General features: G+C 45.2%; 2 protein-coding genes and 1 long non-coding RNA gene across 4 annotated transcripts in view; 1 reads left to right on the forward strand and 2 right to left on the reverse strand.

The window, feature by feature from the left end:
• The window catches only part of KLHL3 (kelch like family member 3), a 49,462-nt gene extending 44,585 nt beyond the window's left edge, over nt 1-4,877 (reverse strand). Inside the window, exons 1-2 of the mRNA XM_085073587.1 lie at nt 4,812-4,877; nt 3,821-3,922 (exon numbers count right to left, since the gene is read on the reverse strand). The gene's annotated coding sequence lies outside the window, so the exon portion shown is untranslated. The remainder of the gene's footprint in view (nt 1-3,820; nt 3,923-4,811) is intronic.
• On the forward strand, nt 50-9,964 carry LOC146431218 (uncharacterized). 2 transcript variants are annotated; one of them, XR_014854908.1, is made up of 3 exons: nt 50-432; nt 1,628-1,675; nt 9,284-9,964. It is a non-coding gene; the product is annotated as an uncharacterized LOC146431218 (long non-coding RNA). The 2 variants fall into 2 exon arrangements; XR_014854907.1 differs by lacking the exon at nt 9,284-9,964 and adding an exon at nt 1,959-3,102.
• A 2,144-nt stretch (nt 9,965-12,108) lies between these two features.
• HNRNPA0 (heterogeneous nuclear ribonucleoprotein A0) lies at nt 12,109-13,933 on the reverse strand. The gene has a single exon (XM_085073595.1). It carries the CDS (start codon nt 13,577-13,579, stop codon nt 12,647-12,649), a length of 933 nt encoding a protein of 310 aa, XP_084929721.1. The 5' UTR covers nt 13,580-13,933; the 3' UTR covers nt 12,109-12,646.
• Nucleotides 13,934-14,248: the final 315 nt, after the last annotated feature.

The raw sequence follows: 14,248 nt of genomic DNA on the forward strand, positions 1-14,248 counted from the left end.
CCTCCCCTCCCCTCCCCTCCCTCCCTCCCTCCCTCCCTCCCCGGCGGGGCTGGCGAGCGTCTCCGGGCAACGGCAGCGCCGCCCCGCACCGCCCCGAGAGCGCCCTCCGCGCCCCGGCTCCGCCGGCTCGGCCCCGCTGCGGCAGCCAAATAGGTCAGGGGCAGCCCGAGCCGGGCCGGCCCGCAGCGGGACCCGCCGGCAGCGGCACGGGCAGCACCGGGCAGCCCCGGCCCCGGGCATCCATCCCTCCGCTGCCCTTCGGCACTGCCGCCGCCCGGGAGTTGTCCTCCGGGGAGCTGGCGGAGGAGCCGAGTGGCCCAAAACTGCTTCAATCCCTGCACACGACCGACGGAACAAAAGTTTTCGTGGCTGAACATCTCCAGTCCCGAGACCAAGCCCGAGCACTGGCAGCGCGGGAGAGGAGCGGTGATGGTGAGGAAGGAGAGGGTCGCAGCCTCCCTAAGTCTCCCCACTCCTGCCGCATCTAGCTTCCAGTTCCTCAATTTATCAAAACCTTCCTGTCCTTTATGCAATCTATCAGGCCAAATACACCCTGCATAGGTAATATGGGTCCTTCTCAACTGCAGGTGCTACTTAGCCTAAAGCACTGAACTAAATTACATTTGTCACTTTTATTCCAAATGATACAAATGCAGAGACTTTTACATAAATCTTTTTTACCCCCTCATTTTATTAAAAGAATTTTTCAATTGTATTCTGCAACAGTGAGGCCTTAGAGGTTAATTGTATGAAAGACAAGAAACATTTGCCTTTTTCATTACTCTTCCTTTCACAAGATGTTCTTGTGCAAAAGAAAGACATGACTAGAAGTATCAAGAGATTTCTCTGGGAAGATGCCACTTCATCTCTTTTGTAAATAAAATTACCTCACTCTTGTGTGTTTCTCCTCAAGCCATGTCCTCAGCCCAAGTTTCATACATCTTTTCAAAATGTATCAGCAATGATGATTGAACAGATACCACTGTACCTTCCACAGGAGGGTTTTAAAAGCTTGTTGAGAATCTTAACTACTCATCACCCTCTTCTCCAGATAAGAAAACTATAATGCACCTGAAACTCAAAGGACTTTATCAAAGACACATGTGGTTGGAGAGTCCTGCTATTTAAAGACCATCTGGCAGCCTAGCCATAAACAGAAGAAATACAGATAAAGCCATGAAATCAAACCTCACACAGAATTCAGGCAAAAATCCCTCGTTTTCCCTAGAGAATCCTGTTAAACTATCAGTTTCAATCATCCAGTTCGTCAAGTACTTTCCCCGTGTCCAGTCTTACACTGTTGATGCACAACATGCAAAACTGCAAGACACAAACTCAAACCAGAGAAAAAGGAACTATATAAAAATAGTAGAATTTACCTCGGAAATGAGGGCTAGAGCTTGTTTCCATTGAGTAAATCCCTCAGTAATCATAAAAATTCCAGATACAAGAGCAAGTCCTGAAACTGCTGCGAAATGCCTGTGTATTTTTATTAACACATAGTTTTTCAATTAAAAAATATTAGGCTTTTACCGTAAAAATTTACATCTCAGTCCAGTCAACCTGGGATCTAAGCACCTAAATGGGACCAAATCAGCAATACCTTCTTATGTGCTTTGCCCCACAGGCTTGTGTACCAATGGATTCTACAAATCCTGAGAGCAACCACAGAAAGGTAAATCCCAGTGACAGACAAGAGCAAACCAGTGAATAGTCCTTGCTGGAGTGGGGCAAAAGTATGTTCCAGTAATCAGAGATTATCTTTATAGCAGCCTTGCAAAGTAATCGTGGCTGGGTAACAATTCCAAGATAAAAAATTTTTGTTTGTTTTTAAGTGCAAAGACTGGTATCTTGAAAAAGCATTCAGCCAAAAGGAATTAGTGACACCTGATGGGTGGAATTTTTCCAGCCTCTTTCAAAAATTCCTACTCTCATGTAGTCCTGAATTCCTCCTACAGCTAATCTACCTTCAATCACTGACAACCATATAACCAGTGCTCAGAGCAGAAAGGTCCCCAGAGCACCTGTTCCAGCCAGTCCCACCAACTCTCAGCCTACCAAAACCTCTCCAAATTCCTGTGACAATCTTAAGATCTACACTGAAAGACCAAACCCCACAATTCCAAGGAGCCACAGGGACACAGAAAAGCAAAGCATTGCCAGCGTTTCCACAGCTGCAAGGAATTTCTTCAATAAAAGTGACACAGAAGGAATAAAAACAATCCCTAGCAATCTAATCCAAAACCCTCTCCTGGCCCAAAATCCTGTTTTAACCCTGAGGTTGAAAGTAAAGGACACAAAGTGCTTAGGAGAATTTAATTCTGTGAAGAGCCCAAATACAATCAGACAACACCCTGTCAACCTCCACAGCCTCTGCAGAAGCCTGAAAGAGTCACCTCACCTCCCAAAAACCCAGCAGAAAGCAAACTGCACCAAATTGGAAAAAATCCTTCCTAGCTGTGCAAGGCAAACTGCAAGAGCCCTGAATCACTGGGTCATCCAACTTGAATACAGTGCAAACAACAATTCAGGAACACTACACTCCCCTGGACATGCCTGTTTCCAGATACAGACCAATATATAGGCTCCAGAGATCCATATCATAAGAAATTTCCTATCTTAAACAGCTCTCCTGTTTAATTGCATTATCCCCTCCACCAAACATTAATCAACTTTCTTTAAAAATCTATGGTTTCAGCATTGAAGAGCTGGCAAAGGTGTACTTAAAACACCACATCCCCAGAAGCTTCCAAGGCTGCGTCTTCTCAGCCTAAATTAATTTTCATTGTGTTTTTTTAGAGATATAGATATTTAGAGATAGATAGATAGGTTTCTATATATAAACATACAGATTTCTTTTTATTAATGCACATATTATATATATATATGTGTGCATATATATATCCTTGAGTGACCAAACTGGTCTAACCCTGAAGCTGGTCCTGCTTTGAGGGTTGTTTGAACCAGATCATCTTCAGAAGTCCCTTCCAACTAAATTAATTTGGTCATCCTAATGAAGTAAATACTCATTTAGATAAATCTGTATTAAGACCATATGTTTTCTTGGAAAAGGTCCACAAAGGGCATTAATATAAGGAAAGCAATGTAAGGTATCTGCTGGAATAGCTGCCTTGGTGCCTCCAGGGCTAATTGCAGTCACTTGGAGGTGGCACTCAGGCACTGCACAAGCCCAAGGGACCTGGAGATGGAGGTGCCTCAGCAGAGAAGTCCCGAGGGTATCTTCTGCCCAGTCACTGCTAGGATTCACTACCAAAACCGAAACAGCAGCTATAGGTTACCTACTACAGCAACCCACAGGAATCCAAGAGATCGCAAGGCTCAAAAGGATGCTCTAGGAGACCTCCTAGGTAAGGACCTTGCCAGAGCTGGAATTGGGGATGTTCTGGCAGCTGAAGCGGTCAGAGACTCCCATGTTTTCTCAAGCATGTGATTCGCAGAGCAGGTGCTGGAGCAGCCAGCCCAGCATTCCGTCTGGGATCTGCTCTTCGGGCTGAGATGCTGCAGGAGCCACCAGCATCTCCAGCGGCGCTCCGGGCTGTTGCCCTCTGCTGGCACACATCCCATTGCTGTGCTCCTGCTTCTGCAGGCCAGCAAAACCGGGCTTCACAACATCTTTTTCCTTTAATCTTTCGTATAAATCACAATTCCTATAGAAATAGAATTTATTGTTGTTTATTCCAACAATTTAATAATAACATTATCACCCTTAGAGCAACGATCCCTGACCATCTTCACCTCCCAGCCATGATTTCTGGGGCATCAGCCATGCTATTGCTCACCCTGCACAGCAGTTACCCACCAGCTGAAAATGCTCTTCCTGCTGCTCTTCCGACTCTTTCCTGGAGCACAAGCCGCGGATGTCACCCGCAGTCACCAATGTCAGAGGCACACACTTCCTGCCCTGCAGTTATGACAGAGTTATCAGAAATTTGCAGGAAGATTTTCAAATACATTTTATTGTTGAGAATTTAGGGCTCAAAAGGGAAAAAAAATCAGGAAGATAGCTGAAAAACAACTCTTTTGGGCACTGGAACAAAGGCAAAGGCTAGTATTCAGTTTCCTAAATGCTGCCAAGTCCCTCTGCCCCCTTAGAGTCTGTATCTAGTGAGTGTACAGTTCTTGCTACAGGCTGAGAAAAACACTGAACTTGAGAAAAAGTTTAGGCTATGGACCAAAAAGTGGGATTTTATTTTTACCAAAATTTTTCTAGTAAGATCATTTTAATGTGATTCTTCATCTTTGTAATACAACCCTTAATGCTTCCACCTTCTGTAATAAGGGGAAATAATCCATGTGCTTCATAAAGATATATGGCTTAATTAATATTTGTATAATGCAACTCAGAGAAAACAGCATAAAAAAAGCTATTCTCATTCAGGATCTCAACACCCTAACCCAAGTCTCTTTACTGTTTTTCCCTGTACACTCACTGTCTTGCTCTCTTCTTGGAATTTTTAAAACATTTAATTTCTTGCTCTTTGCAAAAGCCAAGAGACACAGTCCACCACCCTCATATCGTAACACAATGTGGTGCAACATCAACACAAATGAGTGAATCCCACAGCTGCCACACACAAAAATTTAGGCAGGATTGTTTCTGCAGGCACATTATTTTACCAGAACAGAAAAACCTGTCTCAGGCTGCATATCTACCTCAGAAGTAACAGACTGTCCTTCATTATCCGACTTGGTATTTTCTGGGCAAACCTCTTTTTCTGTTCAATATTCCACACCATATTCAGAGTGGGAACTGCATGTCAGGGGCTCGGCTCAGGTTTCTGATCACTTACTGGACTTTTGTGGTGTGCTTTTCAGGGCTCAGCTTTCCCATCCTCTCATCCACACAGAAGTGCACCCTGTGAGGGAAAAAAAACACATTTTGAGAAAGCCTTTGAGATTGTGGCATCAGCTCGTTGCAATATTTTTGGCATAGAGCAGCAGCAGCAATAAAACAAGCCCAGCTCTTCCTTTCGGAGGTGATGTTTCTCAACGCCCTCTCATCTGACTCCCCAGTATATCGAAAACAAGAGCTTCCCATTGCCACCACCTACACACAAAGCCATCGTAACATTTCCAAAACACACGTGGTGCTGATTCACCACCAAGCTCATGCCTCAAAGATTTAAAAGTAAAATTGATACCACACAGAGGAAGTCGAGATTCTAACTGGTGCTGGGTGAGTAAAAGAAAATTCCCATAACATCTAAATGATGTCATCTGAGAAAAATCATTTTCCTGCATTTAAGACTGCAGAAAGTAATGGACAGATGGGCCTAAAGGGAAAAGGCACATTGACTGCAAGGGCTGGAGCTCCTTGTGCTCCTGGGGATCTCTTTTTCAGGAGGATACACCTCCATGAAGGTAACAGTAGAAAGCTGGCACTACTCTTGCAGAATGCACCTGTTGATAACCACCCCAGGCAAGAGGCTTTAGCAATGACAACTACAAACATCCTGCAGGCCAGTAATGACCTTGGGGGATAAGTCCTGAACTTGCAATCAGGACTCAAAGGAGCTCTCTCTAGTAAAAGGAGCATCATTACTACAGCAGTGGTGGAAAGAAAACTATTAAGTCCAAATGAAATCTCTCAGTGAAGGACTTTGGCAGAATTTCTTACCCAGTAAACTTAAAAGATTACTAAAACCTGAAGAAGTACTAAATAAGCACAAGCAGAGATTGGGAATTCAGCAACAGGAGTCTTTCACAAGGCTGCCACCCAGCCCAGGAACCGCCAGTGATCCCAAAACCAGAGGACATCCCTTCTGAGGAGGGATAGGATCTGCAAGATGAAGTTGGAGTAAACTCTTTCAAAACACAGCTGACAGTGCTGTGCTTGTATACAACAACAAGGCAAGCACAGCCTCTCCCCAGGGCCATGCCCTGCCCATGCTGCAATTTGTTCATCGGGGTGTGTGGTTGGGAGAGGGAAGCTTCCCACTGGAGCTGGGTTAGTGTGCAGTAAAGAAAACAAGATTATTGATCCACAGACAAAAATTAAAAAGCCCATGAACCTCCAGTCCCAAATTATTCACGCATTTTATCTAGCATTGCTTTAATCCAATTCTGCTGGAAATAGGTTCAGGATTCTTGAACTTTCTTCTTCCCAATCAGTTCCTGCAGTGATTACACTCATGCTTCCTTCCCCTAAGGTTTTGTGGAAAGCAAATTTTCTTACAAAAGAGGGAAAGTCCATTGTAAAGCTACAGAAAGCAACAAAAATTACAGAAATGACAGGAGAGACTGAGATGATATTCATCTTTTATATTGACTAGATTACAGGCTAACAGCATGTTTTCAGATGAGTGGCTTTGCATGTCTATAATTCAAACAGCATTCCCAGGAGAACAGGGCTTCTGTGAGACAAACCAGTTGGCAACTCCATGGTACAAAGTAGCATTTGAACAAATGATGTACTTTCAGATTCGTCAGCTCCTTTTGCTTCTAAGGAATTTTTCTGCAATGTTAATCAGTAATTGGTACTTTGATGGTAGTGAGCAAATGTGCATCTTGACACGTTTCCAGCCAGAAATGTAATTCCTTTCTAAATTGGCATAGATTCCTCACTGCATTACTCATGAAAAGAGGTATTTATAGTAGTTTGATGAATATAATATGCACCAAAATTGTACATAGCTCAATATAGTCCAATTTTTTTTAAGAGCTATTCTTTCAAATCTGTGTAATTTCCATCTGCAAAAGCATTTGGGAATGAAACCGTAAGCATCATGCTAAGAGGGTTAATATCCAGATGCCTCAGACAGATGGCATTATTAGTCTGCCTGGGCTTGACATCTAGTTTTCCAAGTTAAGGAGCTTTGGTTATCCCTTGGATGGTTGACAATCTGAGAATAGCCGGGGCTCTAAGCCCGACATTTACTGTAACAGCAACAGGCAACATTGCAGCTTTGCCTAACAGACTTTTAACAACAACAAAAAAAAGTTACACCAAGATTAACCACACTGAGAATGCACTTTAAAAAATGCTGGTGCAGCTTTACGTTTGGACTCCTACTGGCAAAAGCTGAACCACAGACAGAGAACAGTACTTCAATTTTATTTTTTATGCCAGCTGTTTTTTTTCTTTTGCTACAGCCTAGACCTGAACTGTACCATCTTTTTAACTGTTTAGTCTATTTAGCAGATAGAACTACAGGAAACAGAAAAATCTGAAGAATGTCTCTCCTGAACTACAGCTTTACAGCCATTATTCTTTCAGGGTTCCCACTACCCATTTTCCAAGAGAGATGTTTCTAAGGGCAATACAGATATGATTAAAACACTCTGAGAACCATATGAGAAGAGGTATCAGTTCCAAAGTTACTGTTTCCTCACATTTATATATAATAGAAATTGTTGAGAGTTCTGGGAGCAGAGAAAGCAAAAAGACTAGGATTTGTCAGTGGACAACGAGAAAAGCACACAACTCCATCAACCCTTTTACAAGTCCTAGTATACAGGTGAATAATACAAAATTCCTAGGGAAACATACAGAGGAGAGAAACTTTCATCTTGTAATGAGAAATACACATCTGACACTCATCAACAGCAGTACTTACATTACAGCACGAATAAATACTCCTTAAAGGTAGGTGGAAGTAGAGGTAACATCTGTGTGTGCATATACATGCACATACCAGAAATAATAGAGTAGTAATGCTCCTACAGGAGACCTCAAAAATGCCCATCAACAAAAGCAAACAGTGCTTGTTCAGGCTTGCTGAGAACTCCTTGTGGTGTGCTTGCATTGTGAAATACATTTTCAAGTGAAGCAGGGATACAACTGTTTTATTCATTAAGAAATACAAAAATAACAAGCAGAATACTCATCTTTAAGGGATACATACAGCAGATCACAGAATCAGTTACGCAAAACATGTTGAATTAACCCATTGTTTTGTAAACTATGCCTCTGGCTAATGTGAAAGACTGAAAATTGGGTGTTACACTTTTAATCACCTAATATTAACCTGAGGTATTGCCCATAGACAGTTTGAAAAACTATTGAAAATGCCTTCTTCCAAATAGCTCAGAAAGCCAAAGTCTGTAACAATGTAAAGCACATAAACATGGTATAAACTGTAGGAGCAAAACCCCATTCTCACAAAACACACATTTGGTTCACTGTGCACAACAGAGGGGTGTCCCTCAGGCTATTTTTAGGGATTAATTAACAATATAATGATTTAAGCCAAACTTTTTCGTTTTAGAATAAATATTCTGAGGTACACAGAAAAAGGAAGCTCTTCTATTTTCACACCTGAATGGGAGGTTGAGGTCCTCAGCATCACTCCAGCTCAGACCCTTTTTGGCAGCAGTGGGAATGCCATGTTGGGACAGTAGTATCAACTGACAGGGCAGGATAATACACAGTTTTCTGACCTACACCATCCACTTCGATCTTTCAATGCTAAATGAAGGCAAAATTTGCTTTACATGGATCTAAGCTGGGGGGCGGGGGGGGTGAAGGAGGACACCATAAAGCATTTGAGAACTTTACATTTTTAGCCATTTTAAGTATTTCTGCTTCACACATCGTTAAGTCCACATGTGCAAAGTCTCTGGTAGAGTTCAGACACACCTCCTGTCAGTGCCCAGCTGTGACATCCCCATCTGCCCGCAGGGCTGAGCTCCTGGAGCAGGACTGCGACTCACACAGCGTGGACTGCAGCTGCACTGCAGCTCTTGCCACACTCAACACAACCCCAAAAGCTTGCTCAGTTCGGGAGGGTAAGGACTGTCCACCCAAATTACACTACAGAAGCCTGCAGGGCAAGACACAGCTCTGATTTTGCAACTGTGTCAGAGTGACCCAGAGAGATTTACTGCCATCAAAGCTGTTAGAGCTCTTACCACTGTTCTAAACCACCTTTTCAGCACCTAATGTTAAAACAAATGCGTGGTAGGTACTTCCACCAACTTGTGCAGGTATCATTGCACTACATATACAGGCGTTTAGCAGGTTTCTTTTTAATGCAATAGCAGTCAGTATTATAAAAGTGTAGGTTAGGCTAGTTTTATTAGCCAAATAAAATTTACAAGTCAAGAACAAATGATACTTTAGAGTAGACATGAACACCCATTACTATTAAAAAACTGTATGTACATCACAAACACTGAGTTCAGTGACACTGTAGTCTGAAAAGGTTTGGTTTTGGTCATGCAGATTACAAAAATAAAACATCTGTGTTTTAAGAAAACTGACACTTTTACTTCATTAGATGCTAAAAGCCAACTAATTGCTCTTATTTTCTATTTCTTACAGGTGACACCAACAAAATCCAGCATTTGGTCCTGAACAGAAGGCCATTAAATTACTGAGATAATTTCAGACATAGAAACTTCAGAACTAAACTACAAGGAACAGTAAAGTAAACTTACTTTATTTCTATCTTCGTGACCTTCCTAAAACAACTGTGAAGTCACAAACTTATTTACATGCCAGCTACACACCTTATTTCATCTCAGTTCTTCCTGTACACCTTTGTGCAGACAAATCCACCCAGGGGTCAGAAAATCATTAAATATCATTAAACACATAAGCAAAACTTTATCAACAAATCTCTTATTACTATGAACTGTACTAGAAACAGGTTTATATTCCAAGAGTCTTAAATGTCACCTAATACAGATCTGCACTCCTATATTCCATGGTACATGCTAGCATTGCTGCCCCTTATCCAACCAGCACTTACACAATCCTCTCCAATGTCACCGGCAGGGTCACAACAAGTTCTTGCTCCCAAGAGACCAGAGGTAAGAGCAGAGCAAGTGCCACCTACTCAAGCCACCAGACAACATTGTTAAACAGATGACAACTTTTTGAGGGAGACACTAGGCAGCCTACTCCCTAATACATATGCAATTCCTGGGATCAGCTTTGTTCTAGCAGATGTTAGTCCTACTAGGACTACTGCATGCAGGTAACAGCACATCTCAGCACAACAGTTCCCAAACTGTCAGATTTCACAAAGTCACTCTTTTAAAAATCGACTCGTTTCTATTATCAACATATTCTGTCACAGCACATAACATGAAAATACCATAAAGCTATAGTTGGTGCACAAACCTTTAGCTTCCCAAGTCAAATGACAAGACACATCACAAAAGTGAATTTAACCATTTCTCTGCAAATCAGGCTGTCCCTTAATAAGGTTAAGGCAAGTCACCACTGCAAGGCTCTAAATCATACACCCAAACTAACACACAACCTATAACTGAGCAGCTCATTTCAGCTACAAACAGGAAAACTGTGCTGCAAATGAAGTTCAAGGACAACTGTCCAATGTGGTTGTAAAGTGCAAAAGTACAGAAAAGTTCAAGCCCAGTGAGCTGAAATAAAACCACCTGAAGCTGTGCATGGACAAGAGCTGGCACTTGCAGTGTTTTACAAACTCAAACTCTGAAACTTGACTTACAACATATGAGTGATGCTGGTCCACAACAGTGACTAACAGGCTTTTCAGATAGAAAAATTACAATCTAATTGCAAATAGCAGTTTATTTGGAACCTATTTAAAAAGTCAAGCTAAACCAAAGAGAACCAGTCTCCATGTCAGAGCCATAAATTACCACAATCAAGAGGAAACTCAGCTCTTAGTTTAAATCCTGATGATGCCAAAAGGTTCTGTTTGTTTAAGCTCACAAAGGTAATTAAGTTGATGCAGTTTCACTTCCAATAGCAACAAAAAGGCTCATCTCAATTTAAATCACATCAGGTTAGACTGATACCAAATAGTAACAATACATTGAAATTTCATGCGAAATCCTTCAGCCCAGAAGCACCATGCCCTACACATTTAACTTTTCACTGGAATCGGCTGGAATTATATGCCTAGTATCGTGCATATCTGGAGCAAAGCAAAAAGCAGCTTTACGATGCAGTTCCATGAAGCATCACCATTCTAAGAGCTTAGAAATCTGAAGTCAAGATAACTTTGAACTTTTTAAATCCATGCCCCACATCATATATACTCTCACTCAAGCATATAAGGAATTCAAATCTTTATTTGATATCCATAAACCCATAAACGTTGCTATTCTATATTTCTATGCAGGAAGGCAGTTTTCCCCTAAAACATTATGCTTTTTAATAAACAACAAACTTTAATTCTATTGCGTGAAAGGGCTACAAATATACATTTTTTTAATCAAGCAGACTTCACAGGTATCTTTGCTTTACAACTGGCACCTATGTTACTCATACACTTGCTGGCTAAGTTCTCAGAACTTTTTGCCCACAATTTAGATCATCACTTTCGGAAATATGGGCAAATGCAATTGCTATTTTTTTAATTACGTGCTGAGGCAGGTATTGCAAATCAATCCCTTTTTTTCCCCCCCCGTCAGTACTCACAGACCCCATCTTTATTCACATGCAGATGTCACTGCATTCTACACCAGTCATCTAGTGGCATAGCATAACTTTCCAAAATCTGGTACAATTGTCAGCAAGCCAGTTTTACTCCTGTTCTAAGGAAGCCCCAAGCACGGGGCTGCCATCCTGACGGTAGATGGAGCTGCGAGAGTTCTCAGGGAACTTTAAGGAAGGACAATCGTTCAGAGCGAAGTCTCTTAACCCGGGGCTAGGAAAACAAGTATGCCTTTAATAGAGGGATAAACGTCGACCCTTTCCTGGAAGGAATCACACACAGACAAACCAAGGACTTGAAAACTAAGCAATAGGAAATTCTGAACATTTTATATGAATGAAGCACATGCTTAACACAAACTATTTCTTCAAAACTACACAGTACATACGTTGATGGAAAAATCCTATAGAAAAAATTGACCAACCATGTCAGCACGTCAAACTGCCTAGTACAAGATGGTGGATGCACACAAACTGCTAAAGTGAGAACGAGTATTTAAAAAACAGACCACATCCACGGAGTAATACTTCAAAAATTTCTCTGTTGGAGTGTGTGAAAGCCGCTAGCAAAAAAGTCAGTTAGGACCTTTACTGGCAACAAAATATTCACTACGCTAAGTACACAGAGATTTTAAAGCAGATGAACACTTGCTTCAAACCTAGAAAAGCCTTAAAACCGTACGGAATCGATCCTAGGAAAAAAAATAAGACATGTAAAGGTCAATGAACACAATGATTTATTTAAAAAATAAAAAACGTAAAAACCATTTTTTCCTCCTTTACAGAAATGTTAAAAGTCAGTCATGGGATCCGAGTAGCTTTTGTAGAAAAAAACGTAGTATCCAGGTATCGAGTCCTTACAACAAAGGAAATTCCCCCCTAACCCTCCCCTGCTTTTACTCCAGATCAGCAAGACACTTCCCACCCCGCACCCCCCAAAAAACAAATTAAAACAAGACATTTTCCGTTGCTAGTATAAAAACGACCAAGGTCCAAGTAATAATAAAAAAATAGAGTCCATCAATGACTGTAACACAAAATATGTGTATGTGGGGCCCAGTCCATCTTCAGAGAGAACGAAGTGGCACAGGCAGCAGAGGCGACCCTCAGGGGGCATTTAGGAGCCGCTCCCACAGCAGGGAGGCATTTAAAAGGAGCTGCCCTTCGGCGAGTGAGGAGAGAAACCATTTGGAAGCTGCCCAGTATCGAAAGGAGGGCTCTCCACGCCCCCCCCTCAATGGGTATGGGCGCTCCAGCTCAGAAAGAGCCGCCCCCATAGCCTCCCCCACCATAGCCTCCTCTGTAGGGTCCACTGTTACTGCGGCCCCCCCAGTTGCCGCCCCCTCCTCCACCTCCTCCGCCGCTCTTCATGGGGCCGTAGGAGGACTGGTGCTGGCTGTAGCTGCCGAACCCGCCGTACCCGTTGCCGTAGTCGCCTCCCCCTCCGCCGCCGCCTCCGTAGGAACCGCTGCCATAGGAGCCGTACCCGCCGCCTCCTCCCCCGCCGTAGCCGCCGTAGCTGTTGTAGCCGCCGCCTCCTTTGGAAAGCCCGTTGTGATCCCGGTTGCCGGAGCCGCCGCCGCCCCGACCCCTTCCTCCTCCTCTGCCTCCCCGGGAGGGCCTGGAAGAGCCGCCGCCTCCCCCGCCCGCCTGGATGTCCTCCTTGGGCACGGCCTTCTTGACCTCAACACGGTGGCCCTGGATCGGGTGGAACTTGACCACGGCCGCCTTATCGGCGGCGTCGTGGTTCTGGAAGTAGACGAAACCGAAGCCGCGCTTTTTCCCGCTCTGTTTGTCGGCGATGATCTCGGCCTTCTCCACGGGGCCGAACTGGCTGAAGTGCTGCACCAGGTCCCCTTCGCCCACGTCCCCTTTGAGGCCGCCCACGAAGAGCTTCTTCACCTTCGCGTGAGCGCCCGGCTTGGCCGAGTCCTCCCGGGACACGGCCCGCTTCAGCTCCACCGCGTTCCCGTCCACCGCGTGGGGGGACGCGGCCATGGCGGCGTCCGCCTCCTCCACCGCCGAGTAGGTGACGAAGCCGAAGCATCGGGAGCGCTTGGTCTGCGGGTTGAGCACGACCACGCAGTCGGTGAGGGTGCCGTAGGCCGCGAAGTGCTCCCGCAGCCCGGCCTCCGTGGTCTGCACGTTCAGCCCGCCGATGAACAGCTTGCACAGCTGCGAGTTCTCCATGCTGCCGCCGGTGCCGCGCCTGGGCCTGGCGCCGAGACTCCTCCTCCTGTTCGGGGGCAGCTCCGGAGGTTTTTTCCCCCCCTGCTCCGTCTTGCCGCTTCTTCCCCCTGCAAGCAGCGCGACCTCACGGCTGCGGCGGCCGCCGGCGGTGGCTCCCTCGGCGCGGCCCGGCGCCTCCGCTCCGCCTCACCTGACCGCCAGCACAGTCGGGGCGTCCCCGGTGCCGCCGCTCCCGCGGAAAGGCGGGCGGGGGTGGGGGCGAACACAGGCGCGCACAAAATGGCGGCAGCGGCTTCTCGGGAGCGCGGCCGGCGACTGGTGCCCACACAAAGGCGCCGCCGGGAGCCCCGCCTCCCGGCCCCGCTCCCATCGCCGCCGCAGCCAATGAGAGCGGTGCGCCGGCGCCGCCCGCCACTCACCTTTAAGGGGCGTGGCTTCCACCGCGACGGGAGTGCGCAGCTACCAATCAGAGAGCGCGACCCCCTCAGATATCCCGGGGTGTGCCTATGACGGACGCGGCGCTCAACCAATAGAAATGCGGGACGCAGTCCGCGCGCGCCGGGCGGCGGGGCGGGGCTGGCTGCGCCAATGTGCTGGGCCCGCGGCCCGCAGCCAATGGCACGCCGCCTCCGGCCCGGCGCGCGCTCCCTCCCCGGCGGCCCCGCCCCG

Source organism: Lichenostomus cassidix, chromosome 13 (genome assembly GCF_008360975.1).
Source record: "Lichenostomus cassidix isolate B80296 chromosome 13, HeHo_3.0, whole genome shotgun sequence".
NCBI lineage: Eukaryota > Metazoa > Chordata > Aves > Passeriformes > Meliphagidae > Lichenostomus > Lichenostomus cassidix.